A 21,235-nucleotide genomic window follows, 5' to 3' on the forward strand; every position below is an offset into this window, starting at 1 on the left:
TTAACTTTGAGCACTATTTTCAACTCGAGTCCTCCTATTTCAAAAGATTTTTGAAGAAAAATCTCATACTTTGTTAAAACCACAAAACTGAAGGCCAATATCTGTAGAAGCAATGACTTCATGAGAATTTCTGAGCAGGTCACAAGTTCTCCAGTGATGAATGGAGGTCTTGTGTAGAGTGAAGAGGAACGCCCATGGATCAGATTCTGTGTGACTTATTCCTCCAGTAAATCTATATTTGACTCCATCTTCTCTCCTGCCTCAAGGATTACAAATATAACGTGATGGCTCACGCTGCCCACAATTTACATAGACCAGATACCCCATAGCTGTGTACTTGTGAAACATTGGTACAAAATACTAATCATACACCATCTGTATTATCTGCATGAATTAGAACAATGACGCCCTGATAGCTGTGAACAGGACACTGAAGTTCTGCCACTTGGATGAAGCAGGCATGGGATGACAACTCAAGCACAAGTCAGTCTGTTCCTTCCAGTATTCACAATATATCCATAAATTATTTCATAACAGACATGCATTTTCACATGGTCAATAAATTTACAAGAATTACAGAGCAAATACCTCACTTTTACTAAACATCCAGAAGAAAAGGCAATGTACCCCCTCCTTGCCATCACAAGAAATAATGTCTCCAAGATCAGAAACCATAGCATACCTATGTCACATGGTGCTCCAGAACTCCAACAGCCTGCCATCTTACCAGGGAAATCAGTGCACACTGTAGGACACCGCTCTTCCCAGTACATTTACTATTTTCAGACAACAGCATCACAGAGCAGGGTCCACCATGACAGCGATGGCTGCATCTCATTCTCCCAGCTCTGTATCACCCCCGCCATATATCTCAGAAGTGGCATGACCAAACTCACTACCTTAGAGGTTGAGCTTCTGAGCTGATCCTGCTTTAATTCAATTCTGCACCTCCCAGGACCACAGCTGTTTGTCTGTTGCCTCAGATCACAGAGCTCTTCATAGCAGTTCAAGAGGTCTCCTGGTCACAGATATCAGCAATCTGTATGGAAGAAGCCACATCCCTTATTAGTCTGTTCTAAACATCACTAAGAAATACCAAAAGAAACAATACGTTCTGATTCTTTCTCACCTCTCCACTCTCCTGGAAGCCAAGCCTGCACTCACCAGGATGTCTCTATAGGGCACTGTCTGTGGTTATAGGATCATTACACCCTTGGTTCCCAGTGCAGCATGGGAAGCATGCTTGAACCCAGTGCCTTTGGCAAGCCTCAAACACGGCAGCTAGCCAGCATGGTCAGATGCGACCATCAGTCAAGGCAATGCTGGATTTCCAAGTGCCACTTGGGTCAAGACTTTGTGTCTCAAGGTACAAACATTTGTGGGGATCCATAGTTTGGATAAGGAAGGGACATGGCATACATCCAAGTTTTGTAGGACACACCAGTAGATTGGTTCTCAGTGGTCACAAGTCCTTAGGAAAGCTCATAATTCCTTAGGAGAGAACTAGTGGATTTCTGGCACCTGTTAATTGGGCAACCAAGTCTGGGCTTGGTCTCCATAATGGAATAACACAGACCAGACAACTGAGAGGCCTGAAGGAAACAGTCCCTTCTGCAACGGTTTCACTGCTGTAGGCAAAGCAGACGCTTCCCTTTGCAGCCTTGACTTCCAGTGCAGCCACAGACTGATCCCCATTCCCATAAGCAGCAACAAGGCCACTTATTCCCACGGGCAGGTTTACCACGGCAACATAAGGGCAGCACATTGCACCCCAAAACCTTCTGCTTCCAATCTACCCTTGCAAAATGAGAACCTTCTTTCCTCCACCAGAAAGCCAGCTTGGGAGCAAAGGTTCCTCCACATAGCTGGCTGTGCCTGGAGAGTTGGCCAATCTGTGACTGAAATCCACCCCAGCAGCACAACACATGACCAGGGCTGCTCAGTCTGGGGTTCCCCTTTCATTCACTCCTGTCTGAACACAATTTTTTTTTCCCTTTGCACTGTGTACCATGTATTACTTTAAATTGATAACACTCAACATTAAAACTTCATGCTCAGCTCTGAGATGAAGGGCTAGCTCCAGCAGTTAGCAATGGAAGTATCTTTATCACGATGCCTATGATTTGCATACTGCAAACCTACGAAAACCAGAATAAAGTTTTCCTTTGATGTCCTACCAGATTACAGTTCTAAAATCTAGAGTTAATGGGGGTGAACATACAGGAGAAACCACAGCAGACTGCACTTTCCAGCAGTGTTATAGTGGGTTTCCTAAAGCCCCCTCCTCCACTGACTTTGACCCATGACCATCCCAAGAATCCTTCCTTTGACATTCATCTCACTGGCACAGAGCAGCAGTTGCATCACTGTTGATCAGACACTGCAGTCTGAGCACTAAGCACCTTTAATAAAGCCAGTCACTACACAAGTGTCTAAAGACAGTAACTTTTCATGTAAACTATGGGAACACTCCTGGAATAAGCACATATTGGTTTTTACTGAAACACAAACGCAGATCTTGTCAGCTTCAGCAATAGCCTTCTGCTTGCAGAGTGAGCCCAAGGAGTGCCCCAAAGCCACCCAGAGCCCCAGGGCTGGTTGCAGCTCCCCATCCCATGAATGCTCCCTTCCCAGTGATTCGATCCATACTGAACACTGCGCTGCCATTGGCATTTAGCAGCAAGTTGCCTTTAGCTCCTGCAGTCAGCTTGTACCACTAGCTAGATAGCTGATTCTAGCAATGACCAGAAGAGTTACAGTTCTGCCTGCCTCTCTGGACCTAGACATTACACTATGGAGCTCTGCCTTACTTCCAGCCCTGGTTTACATAAGTTTTACTGAGTGGGGGGAGGGAAGGGAGACCTCTCCTACAGACAGACTGATAACCTAAAACCAACTGCGACTGAGCAAACCCCTCCAAGAGGCTGACCTTCTTCCATTTCACAGCTTGTTTTCAACCCGCCCACCCAAAAGTTCTGTTAACCCCTGCATGCCAGCAGTGAATCTACTGCATCCTGCTGAAAACCTGCAACACTCAGCAGCTCCCACTGCCTGCAATGCAAACAGGATGCATTTCCATGGAAGCAAACTCATTCCCCTGACACAGGGCAGTGAAGAAGCATCGAAGAGGCAACAGCTGCAGGACAGATATTCCAGGACTGAATTTAAAAGGATATTAGAAACACAATTCTTCCAATTTTCTGTTTTTCCTTTAATTCCTGTCCTCTCCAGCGTATCAGTATGAAATCTACCAATTCTGAGTGGTGATGACTGAAACAGCTCTTCCTAGAGACTATTTGTGCCCACTGCACAGCTCAGGCAGAGCAAGAAGTGAAGAAAACAAGACCTGGTGGGTCCAAAAAGCCGGCTATGTTCTCCCCATACACCAACAGACAGACAGGGTTGAAAGCCAGTCTCACACTCCACTTGGCCAAGCCACAGCACTCCTCTGCAGCACAGGTAGTTGCTCCCCTCCACTGAAAGTCAAGGGGATCACAGGGAGGCCTTGGGACGGAAATACTTAGGGATAAGCAACAAGTCATGGTATGCAAAATTCAGAAGTCAGGTTCAAATTCTACTTTGACATAACAGCAGTGAGAAAAAGTTGTATACATTCAAGGAAGGGCAAAGAAAATGGAATAAAGGTCTAAATTCAGTGAAGGCAACTAGTTACCTGCAGCCCTATGTACATTCAGTCAAGTGATTCTGACAGTACTGCTCTTGCTGGTCACGTACACATGAAGTTTAGCACATCCTTTCTGTCAGATGAGGCCAGGACCCAGGTAGACCAGGAAACAGCATTTATTTTTTTACCACCCTGCATCAGGTGTATGAGTGCCTTCTGGACTCAATATTTGCTCTCAAATAAATACACCAAGTATTGAAAGCCTCGGTGGGAGTCGTGCACATCCAGATGCTGCAAGGGATTCAAAGTATGTGGCTTGTTCCCCCACACTTCGAACTAGAACAGATAACAAATACCCCTCTTCTGATTTGTTTGCCCAACCTACCAATGGCCACAGGTTAAAGAAAGCTCAGTCTTCACACCACAAATTATTTAATATACCATACCCTGGAAGTCTGTTAGTGAAATAGCTGATACAGAAAATCTCTGTGAAACTTCACGAGGCTGCAGCACGTGCAGCCTTCTCACTTTCCTTGTATGATGCACAAACATACATTTCAACATACATACATATTATTTCAACATGACATACATCTCAGCATTGTTCCTGTGGTGCTCTGCCTGACCTTTGCCTGCAGAAGTCAATGCTGAGCACCCACAAAAGTGCCAGAGGTTCCCATTGCTGTGAACACAGCCCTGTTCCTTCTGAAGACTGTCCTCTGTCAAATCCTCTCCTTATCCAGACGGAAAAGATCAGAACAAAATAAGTCTTATCCAGAGCTAAAAAATCATGGCAGCATCCAACAGAGAAGTAATCCAAATAGAAAGAAATAACCATGATGGAAGGAGTGACTGTTTCTCCCCCCTTCAACCTCTGTTTGCCCCAGGAACTGCAGTGATACAAAGGGCTCACAGCTCCCCTCCATGTGGGCATGAACCGAACAGGGTCTGCCTCTCCCACTGATCCCCCCTCCTGAAGGGGATCTCAAGGAGCTCCAACAAGCCTTCAGCTCACAGCAAACCCAGCTACTCACGTGCAATAGGCACACAGCCCTCACCTGCACACGTCTTCCAAAAGGTCCCCTTCTCCTCAGTGTGCTGGTGAAGCTGCAGCTCCTGCGTCCCTACTGCAGTCAGTGCTCAGCTGTAGGATCAGTACTGGGTCCCTGGGATCCTCCTCAGCCGCTCTCTGTCTCGCCTTCTGCCTCTCTCCCTCTCACACTTAATCTCTCCCCCCTCTGGTAGGTGCAGGCTGTCACAGAGCTGTTATCCTGCCAGACATCCAGATCTTTTTTTTTTTTTTTTAATGGGAACCCGAGGCACCTGCCTCCTATTCGTTGTTATTTCAGTCCATATCAGTAATGGTGCTGCACAAATCTGGCATTAATAAACATAATTCTGCAATATTTCACAAGTCAGCTGAAGCTCTGCTTTTCCTGCAGATTGCAATTCCTCCTCACAGCAATTCATTAAAAGCTTTCATACAACTGAACAGCCCTGAATGTTCTGAACGAAACCGCAGCTTCATTGCTTTGAAACCAATCTCAAGAATAATTAAGGTTACTAATTAATCAGATACACTGAGATTTAGTTAGAGAGTGGCTGAGCACATTTAAGGATAAGTCTCAAAAAAAAAAAAAGCTCCTTTTTGAAAGAATTCTTTAGAGTTGGTATTATGGATAAAAGAGAAGGACTGAGTGTGCTTCCAGCACCAGCTCACCTGCTCATGTGAATTTAGGAGCTTGCAGGTGAAAAGCATGAGCCTGAGCCCCTGTGAGGTGGCTGACAGCAGCCTCCACTACCCCTGCTGGGTGGCTGCTACCCACATACCTGTGTACATCCCTTCAGAGCAGCAGCTATCTAGGAGACATTCACTGAGGATAAGGAATTATTCAGCCAGGCTGGAAACAGAAATCAGATGCACACCAGGTCCTGCTTATCAGCAAAGGTTTCCTCTGGTAGGAGACATTTATACCTGGATCTAACGTAGACAAATGGGTCAGAGCATGGGTCAGGAATTAATTGTAAAGAAAGCATGGGAAGAGGTGCACCAGGATAAACTGGCAGGAAGACAATAGGTCTGCATTTTTGTGTATTTTCCAAGAAATCAGATAACTCAAGTGGAGTTAGCATTCCTTAACTCTTTAACTTTGAAGAAATTAGTTCTCTGAGGTTGGATTCTCTGTTCCCTGGCACCACAGCAGCCAGCTGAAACGAGGATCTCCTACCCTTCCCTCAATAGCTAAGAACCTTCCTGTTGGTGTGAGCTTGTGACAGCCCACAACCTGCTGAGAAAAGAGTAACAGATTTGAGACTTTAAAGTGGCAAGTGATGCATCCCAAACAATCACACTGATACACCTTTATGCATATTTAGGCAGCAAATGCAGAAGGTCCTGCTGCAGAAGAACAAGAACCTCTGCTTCAAAAAGAGGATAAATACAGGAGATGGTAAAATCCGCCTGATAAACTCACTTAATAGACCTCAGAAACTTAACGGGCAGCCTTATGTAACATGCTTTACTTAGCAATCCTGACACATCCCTTTCCCATAACTCGCTTCAGTGATTTGTAAGCCTGGGCATTCCCTTCCCTTTGACAGCCCTCATAAAGATTATTTCCTATCACACATGTGAGAGAAGACTCCACTGGAAATCCACCAAACGCTGTGTCTGAGCTGACCTGGGATGTCAGATTCCAACAGTATTTCATCCTAGATTAGCAAGTGGTAATTGGCTGTCTGAAAATTGCATTTGTCAGGAATGAGAATTCTTTGCCAAAATAAGCTATTCAGGTTTATTTACGACGTAGACAGATTTTATTGCTCACCCACAGAGTATTACCCTAAAGCACAGCCAGCTCTGGCCCTCTGCACTTTTATGTTTGCAACTCAGTAATTTAACTGCCTGTTAGGAGCTGAACCGACAGCATAAAGTAATAAAAATGAGGGTAAAACACAAATGTACAACCTGAGCATGAAGTCTGGGAACCTGGAACCTTTGCTGTGAAAAAGAATACTGTCTATCCTGTGCTCTTCTCAAGCTTTATGCTCAAGGAGAATGGAGTCAAGGAAGCAGACTTGGTCACAAAAGATAGTTATACAACTATTGCATGTCCCTTTTCCCACCTCTCTGCCACCTGCACACACTGGATCAATTATTGCATCGTAGGAAGCAGCAGGAAAACGTGAGGATGTGCCAAGCACTCAGCCACGTACAAGAAACTGGCCAAAACCTAACCAGCAGAGATAACCAAACTGCATTTCTAATTCACCTCTTCCAGACTCCTTCAAAGGGAATTACTGTCTGCTTGTGGCTAAGGAGACCAGGACAGCTCACCTGGCCGAGCACCACCACCAAACAGACATGTGCCCTTCCAAGCTCTGTTTGCTCTCTGGGTAACCTGAGCTCCCATGTGCAGGCACAAAACAGGGCAGATGACGCTAAGTAAGACAGTAAGCACCCAGCCTACAAATGTTTTCTTGGGTGCAGGCCCAAAGCAGTTCTGATATCACCCCATAACACTGCCTTGGCTCACAGCTGGGAGTTCTCACTAGCCTTGTGAGGGACCATGCTGCATCACGAATGATAAAAGCTGAGCTTTTAACCCCCAAACACCACGTGGCAACCAGTTTCCTCATTCATTCTCCCATATGACAGTGACCTGAATAGGATAGTGTCTGAATAGGAACTATGTTACTGTACCATGCAACCCACTTTACAGTTTGGTCCTCTGACAGCCTCCGTGAGCTACTTTTAATGTGTTGCCTCTGGTGTCACATGTTCTCTGTATTTTCTGCCTCAAAGTACTACTGTGCCTGCAGTCAGATAGACAGGCAGACTCCTGCCCGACTGAAGGGTGGAGGGACATAGTGAGCAGGTCACTTTTCATGGCAGACGGATGGATAGATGCATCACTCACATGGGCTGCATAATGTCAGGGGTGCTGATATACCAAGGCAAGGCTAGGAGAAGGGAGGAAAGGCGGAATGGGTGTCAGAGACAGATCCTGTGTCAGAACGGGTGACTGATGAGGGAGGGCTGTCTTCTGGGATGGCTGGGCAGACAATACCAGTGCCAGAAGCTGAGCAGGAGGAAACAAGACCCAGATGAAGGCCCTGAGTAACCCTGCATTTAGAGGGAGCCGGTCTGTTGCCCTGGGGCAAGCTGAATGGCAAGCAAATTGTGTGCAGTTTGGACTTTACCAAACCAATGTGTCCTTGTCAATCTCTTTGAGTGACAGATTTCAGAGCCACACATGCTTCAGAGCTGTCTATGCCCATGACAGCAAACAGGACATCCTCACGGCCATTCATGTGCTTTCTATTTCATTCAGCTCATTTTTCAGGCAAGTCCTATTTTGGGCTCACCACTTACCTCTTTTTACCCAGTAAGTGGTGTGTCTGCTCTGAAGAGGTTTTAAACAGAACGAAGGTGTTATTCTTCCCAGAGTGACCATACAGGGGCAGAGCTGCCTATATTGGAAGAAAGAAGAGGGAAAAGCTCACATGCTTATAATCCGAGAGGGTTGGCCTTCATTCCTCAGTGTCATTAGAATTTTGGACCCCCCCCTTGGTTCCCAGGGCCAGCTGGGTCACACTGACAATTTCTCATTCATCACAGGGAGAAAGAATGAATAAGCAAGATGTTCCTCCTGGCCATCTTTATCACTCCTTTCAAGGCAGTAGTCAGGAAATTGGGTCCCACCCCAATGCAGCAGCAGAGCAGGAAGTTGCTGATGCAGGATGGACAACCTAGCACAGAGAACAAGATGCCTATCAGCCCAGAAGGGCACAGAAAGCATTCTAAAAAGTACAGAGCAGTCAAATCAGTAATGGCTGCTGCTCACCTTCAGGACTAGGAAGACAATATTTGAGCTTTGTTTATATTGAGACTACATACTGTTTTAAAATAGCTTTAGTTTTTTGTCCTGCACATCTACCCTACAATTTCAGCTTTTTCTTCCCAAAGTGCCTACCTAGCTATTTATCATTGTCTTCCTCTGGGGTCATCTCATCATGCAGGCACGTTTGTTTTTCCTGTCTTCTTTCCTTACTCACCCTGACCTACAGTTTGTAACTCCTTCGTAGTTTGTGAACTTACATCTCATTGATAAGAACATTGAGATCCGCTGCCCATCCTCTCTGGAAGGGTTTTGGCCTCCTTCCTGACTCTCTAGGTATGTCTACAAAAATAGAACATACACATTGCTGACTTATGACTATATCCTTGAGAAATAAACTTCCTTAAACAACAAGCCACAGGCGTCTGAGGCAGAGGCCAAGATACACTGGCTTTGCTACATGCCACAAAGGTCAAAAGACCCAAATTGCGGGATCAGGCAGGAGGACAGAATGACAGAAGCAAAGGACACATAAATTTAATGACTGTCAGCTTAACTATGTCAGCTGATTTCTGAGCTCAACCAGAGGGTAAAAGGAGAGGGATGGTCCCACTTTGCCTTTATAAGTCTCAAAGTACTGAGGACTCTTCTAGACTTCAGTAGTTCTAGCAGTTTCTTACATGTTTCACAGGTCCCAGGAATCCAGCCATGCTGACCTGGTCAGAAGGTGGCAGGAAAGCTGTGAGAGTTTCCAAAGCAGCCAAGTGCTGCAGTGCTCTCTGCTGTAGTTAGGAAAAAGGATTTACTATTTTCTCTATCAGATGGTTCTAACCATTGTTCTGTAGAGGGAAGGTCACAGCACTCATACAAGACTCAGGTACAAAGTGAACCCCTGGTGAACCTGAAAGTCACCTAACCAGGCAGCTGGGCCACTGATGGTCATTGCATCACAGAGCAATCAGCGAAATGGGCCTCAGCAGGACCCCCTTAAACCCCATATTGGAGCAGCTGTGGCTTTGTCCACTGAGCATACTCTCCCCCAGAGACAGACTCTCACCCCCTCGGATGACCTGCCCCCAACTTGTATCAGCTGCCTAGACCTGAACTCCTGAACTAACCTGTGACCACTGCCTGCTTCAAGTGGCATCTCCAAGAAGCATTTAGCCCTATAATCTCTATAACCACCCCACTTCTACTGACCATACTCTTGATTTAGCCCAGGATGCAGTTAGCTTCATCATGAGCACACCACAGATGGTTTATATTCAACGTGGTATCCACTATGACTTCTGTGTCCCTTCCAACAGGGCCCCAGATCCTGTTCCTGTTTGTTCACTGTAAGCAGCATGTTGTCCCTACAAACATTCAACTACAAGATTCAAATCAGACCTGAAGAATGGCAAGCTGAGGGCTGGACAGAAGAGCTACCCACAGAGAGGACTCTGACTTAGCTCTACCTTCTTGTAAACATTTTGCCTTGCAGAACAGGTCAGTATTCAAGTCTGGGAAGACAAATGGCCAGGAGACACTAAACTTGGAAACTGTTGGCTGCAGTAAATGCCAGGTGGGAGTGACTTGCTATGCAGTTGTTAGAGCAATTTGTTATCCCTATTCCAGTGCATTCTCCTTCAGTAGCCAAACTATACTGAACTGTATGCATTGACATATCTAACCAGCAGCAGAACAATTTAAAAAAGCTTTAAGTAACACAAAACACTCATTTGAGTTAACAAGGCAACAGTATACAGAAAGTGAGTGTCACTAACACCCCTGCCATCAAAGCCCTTCAAACAGGGGGTGCCAGTTCTTCCCTACCAGAAATACCTCCACATCTCTTCGGTAGAAATCACAGATTACTGTTTCATCTACACAAAAATGTCAGTTCTATGTCCATGTCTTCTTCTCTACCAGTCAATAGTGATGATTCAGCCATCATTCAACATGCACGTGTGCGTGCATGTATTTGTATATGAGCACATAAGAGCACTTTATTAAGGTCTGCTGAGTGCCTAAGAAGAACAGCAGTTGTCTTAAGACTCATGACTCTGCTGACTTGTGATCAAGAATGCAGAAAGCTGTGACCCAAAGTATATCCAGTCCAACTCCTTTGGCATCCAACTGACAATTGGGCTGACAGCAGACTGGGCTCCAACATGCTGTGTCCAGGGGGCTGGATCTCCTGCTGCAGACTGTAAATTCCACATAGCCAGTTTTAACACCTCTTTATATAGGTAAGCATAAAAGCTTGCAGTTCCAGTGGCTGTGTAAATGGTTAGTGTGCCTGTCCATCCAAACAAGTGTCAAGAATCAGGAAATAATCACCCTGGGGAGAGGAATTTTAGGAACTGAGAGGATAGGTTGCAGGGCACCTGCATGGTAAAACTGTTTATTTGGCAATACAGAGGAAGAACTGGTCCTTGGATGTTGTGATCCCATCACAGCATTTCAGGATATGCCACAAAAAGACATCTCTGTTCCTTTGCCTTACAGTCCATGTACTGAACAGCTCTCCTGAACCATCAATTACAACACACAATCAGCTCTCCTAAGCAAGAGTGTCACAGCACAGCCTTGGCAAATTGCCTTTCCTCCCACTTCTCCCTCATTAAAGTCCTCCTCTCTTGCTAGATCTTTAATTAGCTTGTCATCAGCAGTTTGGCTTGGATTGAATGCTCTGCGTTCTCCGAAATGAAACCATATAAGACAGATGGAACACCAAAAGCAGCAAGAGAGTAGGGTAAGAAGACACTTAAAGCAATCAGTACGTGCTCGTAACCTCAAGGGCAGTAATAAGATTCCTGCTGGCTTGGCCAAACTGGGGATGTTAAAAACATACATAATCTGACTCAGTAACTTCATTTTAGCAAATCTACTGGAGGTCCAGCAGAAGGGAGAGAAGAATCCAGCAAAACCGGCAGCCCTGAGTAATATAACTATTTATTGTGCCAAAATAGAAGAGCTCAGTTGTGGTGAGCCTACCTATTCAGCTTTGGGCAGCTGCATGAGAAAGCTTCATTCACAACTTGCCTGATTTCCTTGCTTTTGCTAATTCAGAAGGAAAAACTTGGCCTCAGATCACCCCTTCCCTGAATCCTGCAGCCGGGCTGTGTTCCCTTGTCTGCCACCCACTGAGCTCAGCAGATGCTCTACGGCGCCGCTGCAAAACATTGAGTCAATACATGGAAGGAGGAGAGGGCAGCCCATCAATTATACACCTGTTGTCAATCAGAAGCCAAGGCTTATGTCAGCCTGCTTCAGATATTCTCCCCTTCCACCTCAGTGACCTTTTCAATCACACTTTAGGAGGGAGTCTGCTCCCATTAAGTGCTACTTGATCCTCTGCTAATGCAGCAGTTATGAAAGGACCACAGTGCTTGTCAATAGGATAAACACCTTTGCAGTGGGAGGAGGCTGCAGAGAAAGGCCACATACCTGCTCTCCCCTCTGCTTCCTCAGGGCTCTTTCCCTTCCATCTGCCCAACACCAGGGCTACAGCATTGCACTTAAAGAAAGCTGAGGCTGGCTGGAGCACTAACCCCTGTCTGCACCTGTTGGCTCTGAGCCCATTTGCTGGCTCCTAGGATTGCACACACAAAAGAGAACTAATGAGAGAGCATCACACTAAGTGCTCCAATCCAAGGCAGCAATTCAGGATAAATCCCAGGTGTACACTGTCCCTTTCAAGACCAGGTCAGATGATTTCATTTAACATTGGTAACCATAGTTCCTACAGCAACCATATGCTGCCCATGCACATTTGAAAGCCCAATTGAACTTCCAGCATCATCACATCCAGTGACAACAGAAATACTGGTAGCAATGATGGAAACATCCTCTGTAGGTTTTAAACCACTTGGGAGATGTGGCTGAGTTGGCATTCCCTCAGCTTGCCCTGCACGGAAAGGCAAACGATACTGCTCTGGGAGATCAGACTGCTAACAAAACACGAAGGGAGAGATGTTATCTTAACCCTCAGGAGAAAGTTCCTGGCGTTGACTGCTATCTAGGTGGTGATAACTGGGTATAATTTATTCAGGCAGAAATCCCTCCTTCCATTCTAACAATGTTTTGTTTGCTCTGTACTGAATGACAGGCCCAACGTCCTGGAAATGACAACCCCCAACACATGTGCAGAGTTCCTTGTACTGTTGTCATTTGCATAAGGCTTCAGCTCCAATAAATACCCTGCCTTATTGGTGAGAGTCCATCATACTTCACATGTCTCACTTCTCCCAGCTGCCATCATTTGAAATCTATAAATAGGACCAACTGGGAAAGAAACAGGGGATCTACAGTGCCACCCAGCAGAAGTCTGCTAGGCTGAGGCAGACCTTTGGAGGGAGCTAGCTGTAGGAAGACACATCACTAGGAAGTTGAGGGCCTGGGCCTGCAAGGCTGGGGCAGTCTGGAGATCACTGATCAATCCAGAGCCCTCTCCATAGCATACTGACGTTCCTCCATCTCTCCTACCTCATCTGAACTCCAGCACTTCCAGCAAGCTCCCACATCATACCCTTTTCCCCCCCAGATCCTTTACCAACTTGACAGCTGTCCTTTGGATGCCTTTTAACAGCTTTACGTCCTTAAGCTGTGACACCCAAGCATCCATGGTTTGCAAGTCCCAGCAGTGCAGCTCACTCATGTGTCCATAGGTGTTCAATCACTGCTTCAAGCTGTGACTTAGCATTGCCACTATACCAGGCCCTTCTGTCCTCCCTTCCAAGCAGAAGAGAGGCACCATGGCTTCTTGACAGCTATGGAATAACCTGCTCTCCAATCTGTCAGCAACATTATCCCCTCCTGTGCCAGTCTCAGCAGGACAAGGAATTGTCCTGTTCAGTGGGACTTGCAAAGGTGAAACGTAATATGAGAAATAATATCCATGGCAGCAAACAAGGCAAACCCAAAAGGCAGAGAGGAAGCAGCACTCCTGAGAGAGAGGAATGCTGGGGGAGGAGCAGCGTAGAGCCCTCTTGACAAAGATCCAGGACCATTTAAAAAATAATTTCTTGGGCCCTTTTTAAAAGTCTATTTTTAATACAACCTACATACATGAGGAGAGCAATGCCTGCCACGATGGTGTCTTATTACCTCCAAAATTAGCAACAAAAATATGAATCTAGACAGGATGGACTATTTTCTAACAAAAGTGTCACTGGGCTCATAGGGAGTAAGTCTAACCTGATGGAGTCACGTACAAGGAAATCCCACACCACAGGCAATCCCTCACGGATAGGAGTCCCCCAGAAGAGCAGCTGGAGGTCCAGCAGTTTGGGTTAACCTCAGCACAGCTGGGCTGACAGGCAGCAACATAACGTGACTGTAATATGTCCCTACAATTGATCATAAATTGAAGTAGCCCACTACAGCTGGTAACAAACTGCCTCTACAGTTTTTGTCAGGTCTACTGTCCATCCCCAAGGGGGTCAACAGCTCCTCCCAATTTAGTATCATTTGCAGACTTATTTAGCATTAATTCAGCTTCTGTATGCACAATATCTATAACAATACTGAACTGGCCCCGGAATGGAGCCCTGCAGAGTCCCACTGGTGCCTATCTGCTAGCTTGACATAACCCCATTTACTACAACCCTTTGTGCCCAACTTATCAGCCAGTTGTTCAGTATGTATTTGTCTAGCTGCATGCTGGACATTTTGCCTGAAAGGATATCATGAGAAACTCTATCAAAAGCTTTGCTGAAACCAAAGAGATTACATGCACTGGCTTCCCTTGGACAAGGAGGTAGGTAACCTTGTTGTAAAAGGAAACCCAGATAGTTAAACAAGACAGGCAACACAGAAGAGTGCCAACTGCAGTACTTCACTTCCATCCCCTGCCAACTCAAGAGGGAACTTGCAGGGAAGCCTGCACAATGCAGTGATAGGTACAGAGCACCCAGACAGCAGAGGATCACAGCATGCTACAGTTACTCCATCCTGTAAGTACGATCTATCACACTCAGCCTGATTTTGTTCATTTCCTTCTTTCCCCATGTCACACAAAACAGTGGGATGATAGCAAGAAGGTTGTCACTGACTGCTCACAAGTACCTTTACACACAAATGCCTTCCCCACCCGGGGCAGAGTCAGCCTATGAAATGCTTAAAAACAACCAAGAAGGAGAAGCATGAATCCAAATTCAGGACACAAGCCATACCAGGGTTGCTCCCCCCTTGCTGTGCCAAAGAAACTGCTGTTGATGCTACAGGTCTCCTCACTGTCACACTTCAAGGTGCAAGCAAGCACTTGCTCCGCAGCTGTGAGCCATGAGACCAATACCAAATTCCATGCTCCACATTTATCCTTTCATGGCTGCTCTCTGCACTGTGCCCATCCCATGGGAGGCCATGCCTGGCAGAGGGACCTTCACAACACCAGCCTGCCTGTGCATGACTGAAGGACATGTACTGACACCATATCTCCTGGGCTATCAGAGTCCTGCATGCTGGGAAAGCCACATCTTCTGACAACGCCTACACGCAGACCAGCTGCTCCTGCCTGTGATTGACAATATTTGTTCATTAGCAGATGCTCAGAAGTTCAGGAGGTTTCTACATATCGTTTTAAGGTCATCAGAACTTTCACACTGAGATCTGTGAGCGCATTCACAAGAAGTTCTTATGACCCTCACAAGGATTTCTTCAGTCATCCTCACAGAAACCCTGGAGCACAACTGTGTACTATTTGATTGAAAAAACTGAGGCACGTCACCAAAATCTACTTCCTCTGAGTTGCAAGGGAGTTAACAGCAAAAAGAGAAAATGAATTGCTACTCCCCAGTCTAACAAACCATCCAGAGGTAGAAAGAGAGCTCAAGGAAGCTGGCTCAGTGCCCAAACACACTTGCATCCCCTTTTGTCAGTGTATAATTATGACAGCATTTTGAGAGCAAATTTCATTTTGTGCTTAACACAAAGATCCAATCATTTGGCTGAAGATGAAGTGTCTTCTCTCTGAATTACTCTGAGGATGCTTTTTGTTACAGGAGGACACATCTCCAGGATATTTACAAGCCATTCGGTTTGTTTATAATCTAAATTAAATTGCCCTTTAGATATCAAGCACCTGATGTGATCCCATCTTTATCACGGAAGGTTTACACCTCTCTCACCTGTCTGCTGCCCACAAAGCAAGAGGCAGAAACTGGGAGTCCACAGCCCCACAAGATCATTGTTCATCCTACATTCTCCTCCAGTTACAGTGAAGTCTCTTGCCAGACCACTGTACAAGTCACAGATTTCTGCAGGCTGGTTTCAGTAGCTAACATCAATCCAAATTACTCAGAATTCCAAACAAGATCTCTAAGGGTTCAGGACCCATCACTGTCCTGCATTCAGCATACTGAAAAATTCAGGAAACACGACAACATCTGGTAGACCTGTATAGTCCTTACTCATAAATGCAGGACAAGGCTGGAACTCAGAAGATAACTGAGCCCACTGTCTGAGCTATGGACAGACACCAAGGCTACAAGGAAAAAGCCAGCAAGGAAAGGAACAGAAAATGATCTCCTGGATGTGCTGTGTGGTCCCTCCCATCACCACAAAGAAAGCATCTGCCCTACACCACAGAATACAAGTCCACGCACACACAGGAAACCAGCCTTCAGAAAGAGGGACTGGAAACTTCCAAACTCATCATATATTTGGCAGGCTTGCCTTTGAGGTACTCACCTGAAAAACTGATCCCTGCATCCGGTGTCTCAGCTGCATGGGTTATTTCTTTACTCGCTCCAGGAGGATTGCTCAGCATCTTGTCACGAGGTGAAGCTGTGTCCTTCAAGCACATATCCAGCTTATTCCAGTCCTACGAGAAGCACTGGTATATATAGCTATGCTGCAGGAAAAACAAAGAATAGATTACTGTGACAACAGAGATGTCAGAGCAGATAAAAATACCTCCTTACCAGTTGTGCTGGGCAAGTTGGTAACATAAAAGCCCTATGGTCATCTGGCCTTTAAACCTGTAAAAACTCAACAATTTCACAACATTGGTAGCATCCCACAGCCAGGGCTGAGGTCGTGCTCAGAAGTCAGAGCAGCAAGTTAGCACCACAGCAGTTCTTCCGCTTGGCAGCACTGGAGTAGGAGGAAGGAATTAGAAGTCCCTTGCGCACCTAATAGCCAGGATACTTCATGTGGAACATTTCCTTGGGTCAGCCCAGCAGGCCATGACCCTGTAATGGACTCCAGCTGTGTGTGGGGAACACAGCGTGCTGGGGCAGCACCTCACATGTGGCAATGCTGGGTGAGCAAACTCTCTTATACCAGGAATTCCCACACCTGGGTGCACTGTGGAACTGACAGCCTCCACAGTCTGTATGTTCCACAAACCTTAGAACAGTCACAGCTTACTCACAGAAGCAAACCTCCTCCCAGCTGTGTACCACATAACACCAGAGGGCCGCTCCCTGACTTACACACACTACCAGTTGAACGTATCTCAAAATGATCTCCGGGTTTCCATTTTAGAACAGCAAACCTCAGAGACCCACAGAGCTCAGTGGGCCCCATCCTCCCCAGGCTGCAAAGCCAGGTCCACAGAAGGCCCCCTTTGAAGACAAAGCCACGGCTCTGGGAAGCACAGCACTGCCCTCAGCACAGGGAAGGCCTGAGGCTTCTCACACAGGACACTGCTGACCCGCACCCTCCGAGCCTAGAGGATGCTAAGCGTGACTTATAACGGTAAAGCAGCCCAACCCCAAGCTGCTACTGCCCTGCCGTGACGGAGCTCTTCCCTCTTCGGCTCATCATAGACAGTGAACACGCACACAGCACCAACGCGCACCACACCCCCCTCACACTGAGGGACAGCAGCGAGGCGCGGCCCTTCTCATCAGAGCGCGGCGGACCGCCCTGCTTTCCGATTGGCCGAACGCTCTGCCTGTCACACTGCAACCAATGGGCGCGCAGAGCCGGGGCGGGGCTTGCAGGGGCGCCGGCGTCGCGCGGCAGGTAGGGCCGGGAGCGGCGGTGCGGGGCGGCCTGGGCGGGGGGCGGCTGTGAGCGGCTGCTTCACGGGGCCGCCGTGCCTCACGGAGCGCCGGGCCGCACCGCCGGGCCTCAGCCCGGATGAACGGAGCGGAGGCATCCCGGGAGGACGGCCCGGGGCTGAGCTGTAAGGAGCGGGGCGTTGAGGCGGGGGGAGGAGCCTCGATGTGCAGAGGGAGCTCACATCTGTCAGAGCATCGGTGTGCAGAGAGCTCGCGTTGCTTTGGCTCTGTGCAGACACAGCTCTCTGCAAGGACTTTATCCACACTTCCGTGGCAAAATCGGCCGCAGCACTACGCCTGCTGTGGAGCGCTGCGATGCTGAGTGTGGGACAGGGAGCGATGGGTGGCCTCAGGGTGCAGTGGGTGACGTTCAGTGGGGCTGAATGTCTCCGGGCGGTGGGAGCCCTTCAGACAGGGATGCTTTGGGGTCTGTGAGCCGTTTGCAGGAGTTTCAGCCTGGCCTGCACTTTGATACAGGGAGAAACCTCCGCCTCCTGGAGGGAATAGCGTTAAGTGGAGGATTCTGTCCTGTATGGGGATGTCTGTTTCCTCAGGCTTCCACGATGTTTGCCCGGTGCACCTGGAAGCGTGCGAGCTCCGTGCTGCTGATTGCACTGCTGAGCTGCGTCCTTTCTCCTCCAGCACAGGCTGCAAAGGTGAGTGAGCAGCTTCGGGCGCCGCGTGTAGCACAGCAGGCACAAAAATGGCAGAGAAGCAGCTGTTTGCCTACAGACGTTTGCAAAGGTGAGGAGTGCTGCAGCACGTCAGTGCGTATGTGTGCATCTGTAATAGGAAGGGCTGTGGATGGATGTGATGGAAGGCCTCTGCCCTGGCTTTGGTTGTGGTTTCCAGTTTGTGTTTTGCAATACATTGAAGAGTACCTGATCTCTGGAGAGGAGAAATAAAGATGTAGTGTGAAGGCACCTCACTCTTAGAGAATGTTCTGCACCCACAGCCCTGTGTGGTGAGGGCAGCAGAGCTGTACCCGTGTGTGTTGACTCACCAATGCTGTCTCCTTGTGCTTCTGCAGAGCTCAGAGGACATCCGCTGCAAATGCATCTGTCCCCCATACCGGAACATCAGCGGGCACATTTACAACAAGAATGTGTCACAGAAGGACTGGTGAGTTGCACGTGGAAGCCTGAGGGGTTATCTGTGGAAGTCAGCACTCTGGGAGTGATTTGCTGCCTGTGAGTGTGTAGAGCAGGCTGTTTGTGTAGGGGTTGCTCAGCCCAGGTGAGGGGTGTTTTTTCTCTCAGCAGACGTAGGTTATGCCCTTTAGTCCCCTTCACCTGGACTTTATCCCTGCAGAAGGTGCTTCAGCAAGTCTGTCCAGGAACTTCAGGCATGCTGTGGTGGGAACTCCAGTCAGCATTATCAGCCCAATGGGAAAGCTGGGGCAAAGGCACTACAGCATCCTTCCACAGAGCACTGGTTTCTCCTCGTCCTGTTGCTGATTTTGGTTTCTTTGCATTGCAGCAACTGCCTGCATGTTGTGGAGCCCATGCCAGTGCCTGGGAACGATGTGGAGGCATACTGTCTGCTGTGTGAGTGCAAGTATGAGGAGCGCAGCACCACCACCATCAAGGTAAGTGTGGGTCAGCTCCCTGTGGCACTGTGCCATCCCAGGCACAGCTTGACAGGGTGGGTTCCTGGAGCAGAGCCCCAGAAAGGGAAGACAAAGCTAGCACAGCTAGCACACAGTGGTAGTACCAGGGCACTGTGCTGGAGCCTGGGGCACTCCTGGCACTGAGGAGGAGGCACCAAGGGAGCCCTGTCTCCTTGCTGAGGTTGTGCCAAAGCATCTCATGCTGGGGACCCATCCTGTTGGTCTCCTGTCATGTGCAGCACAAGTCTTCAATTGATGCTGCAGAGAAGGGCAGCCTTCCTCAAGAAATGCAAGACTTCCTAGTGAGTGAGTTGGAATGAGGGAAGAGATCAGGCACTGGAGGTACCTGTGAAGGGAGCTTCCTGGCCTCTGTGGTACTTCTTATCCCTACTGACAATCCCTTTCTGCTGCGCTGTGCTTAACTGCAGGTCGTTATCATCATTTATTTGTCCGTGGTGGGGGCACTGCTACTCTACATGGCTTTCCTTGTGCTGGTGGACCCTCTGATCCGAAAACCGGATGCTTACACGCAGCCCCTGCACAATGAGGAGGAGAACGAGGTGAGGCTGTGCAGATGGGAGGCTGCTGTTGTGCTGGGGACAGGGCAGTGAGGACAGAAGAGGATGGCTGACAGGGGAGCAGTGTGACCTCACGCTCGCTCCCTCTGTGTTTGGGTTGAGCGTGCCTTGCTTTGACCTTGCCCATTGTTTCTTTCCACCACAGGACTCTCGCTCCTTGGCTGCAGCCCCAACCCCGTCAGGGGCCAGAGCCAACACAGTGCTGGAGAGGGTGGAGGGAGCCCAGCAGCGCTGGAAGCGCCAGGTGCAGGAGCAGAGGAAGACAGTTTTTGACCGCCACAAGATGCTGAGCTAGAGGAGCAGCAGTGCAGCACCAAGACACCGGGTAGCTCAGCAGATAGAGACAGACAGCAAGTCATCCTTCAGGACAGCCGTGGTGTTGGCCTGAAAGCTCTAACCCTCTCTGATTTACCCTTTTGTAGAGAGGGGCAGGCCAAAGTGCTTGTCCCTGGTTTTTGTCCCCTTGCCCTGTACATCTCAGCCCATAGGCTGAGACCTGCACTGACTGCTGGCCCTGGCTGCATGTAAACGGCCACGCACAGCTCTGCCACCCCACTGCGGGGGTCACGGGGGGCTGCAGCTCCAGGGCGCTGTGCCACAGGCACTGCTTGCTGGGGCTGACGTCTCCATCAGCCCTGTGTTCAAGAGTCTTGGTGTGGAGTTTAGTGGGATAAATTATACGGTGCTGCTCCAGGATGAAGAAGCCACCTCCATCTCCAATTTGCACTGATGTTAATTGGGAATTCCAAAGCACGAGACACATGCACTGCACGTAGGATCCCTGCTGCTGGTCAGCTGCTGCTTGCACTTACTCTGGTGTAACCTGTGTGGATTTCCATGTTATTCAGTGGAGTTCCTCCAGATTTACACCAGCATAACAGAGCCTGCAATTTGTTTCTGTGCAGGAGAGCTGCACAGAGCCCATTAGTAGATTAACAAGTAAAAGAACAGGTATGCTGATTTACATTTCTATCTCTGTTTACCTCCTTTAGCAGCAGATAAAAATACACTGGGGAGAAAGCTTTTGGTTTGTAACCCTGTTTGTAACCCGTGACATTCACACAGTGCATGAAAGGCATTGTGTCCAAGAGAAGTGGGGCAGTGGCTTTGCTGGAGCACACCTTATCTCTGAATTGGAGAGATGTGGGTTTGAAGGCTGAGCTATTCAGTGGATAAAGATCTTTCTTTCTTGGAGCTGGAACTGGATGATCTTTAAGGTCTCTCCTAACCCAGGTCATTCTGTGGTCTGGAACTCATAGCCCAAGGAAGGTCACCTTTGTGCTCCTCAAAACTCCCCTCTGACTGTGCTTCGGCTGGTGGAGGAAAACAAGGTGATCCTGCAGCACGCATCCCACTCAGAACACTTACAACGTCAGGAAGGTGCTGGAGTTTATCATGTAGCATCTCTGTATTAAATGCAGACAAAGACCTTCTATGTGCCTGACTTTTTTCAGGGTAAAGCCACGTCCCTACAGCACTGAGTGGCACGTGGTTGCTGCAGGGCCTGGAGCTGAGTTGCTGCACAACACCTGAGAGCTGTAACTGGGCAGGAGGGCTGCGCCCGTGGCACTGATTTGCATCTGCCTCCA

At 48.1% G+C, this 21,235-nt stretch overlaps 2 protein-coding genes across 3 annotated transcripts in view; one reads left to right on the top strand and one right to left on the bottom strand.

The window, feature by feature from the left end:
- IGFN1 (immunoglobulin-like and fibronectin type III domain containing 1) overlaps nt 1–4,865 on the bottom strand; it is a 28,946-nt gene extending 24,081 nt beyond the window's left edge. Inside the window, exons 1-2 of the mRNA XM_040652818.2 lie at nt 4,684–4,865; nt 900–1,039 (exon numbers count right to left, since the gene is read on the bottom strand). The gene's annotated coding sequence lies outside the window, so the exon portion shown is untranslated. The remainder of the gene's footprint in view (nt 1–899; nt 1,040–4,683) is intronic.
- A 12,469-nt stretch (nt 4,866–17,334) lies between these two features.
- On the top strand, nt 17,335–21,079 carry TMEM9 (transmembrane protein 9). Of its 2 annotated transcripts, none has more exons than XM_419239.8 (6): nt 17,335–17,421; nt 18,014–18,115; nt 18,490–18,581; nt 18,939–19,047; nt 19,497–19,628; nt 19,792–21,079. In XM_419239.8, the coding sequence occupies exons 1-6, from the start codon at nt 17,368–17,370 to the stop codon at nt 19,939–19,941; spliced, it is 639 nt and encodes a 212-aa protein (XP_419239.3). In that variant the 5' UTR covers nt 17,335–17,367; the 3' UTR covers nt 19,942–21,079. The 2 variants fall into 2 exon arrangements, with proteins under 2 accessions (XP_419239.3, XP_004934899.2); XM_004934842.4 differs by having other exon boundaries at nt 17,378–17,584.
- The last annotated feature ends 156 nt before the right edge of the window (nt 21,080–21,235 follow it).

The sequence above is a fragment of the Gallus gallus genome, chromosome 26 (assembly GCF_016699485.2).
Source record: "Gallus gallus isolate bGalGal1 chromosome 26, bGalGal1.mat.broiler.GRCg7b, whole genome shotgun sequence".
Lineage (NCBI taxonomy): Eukaryota > Metazoa > Chordata > Aves > Galliformes > Phasianidae > Gallus > Gallus gallus.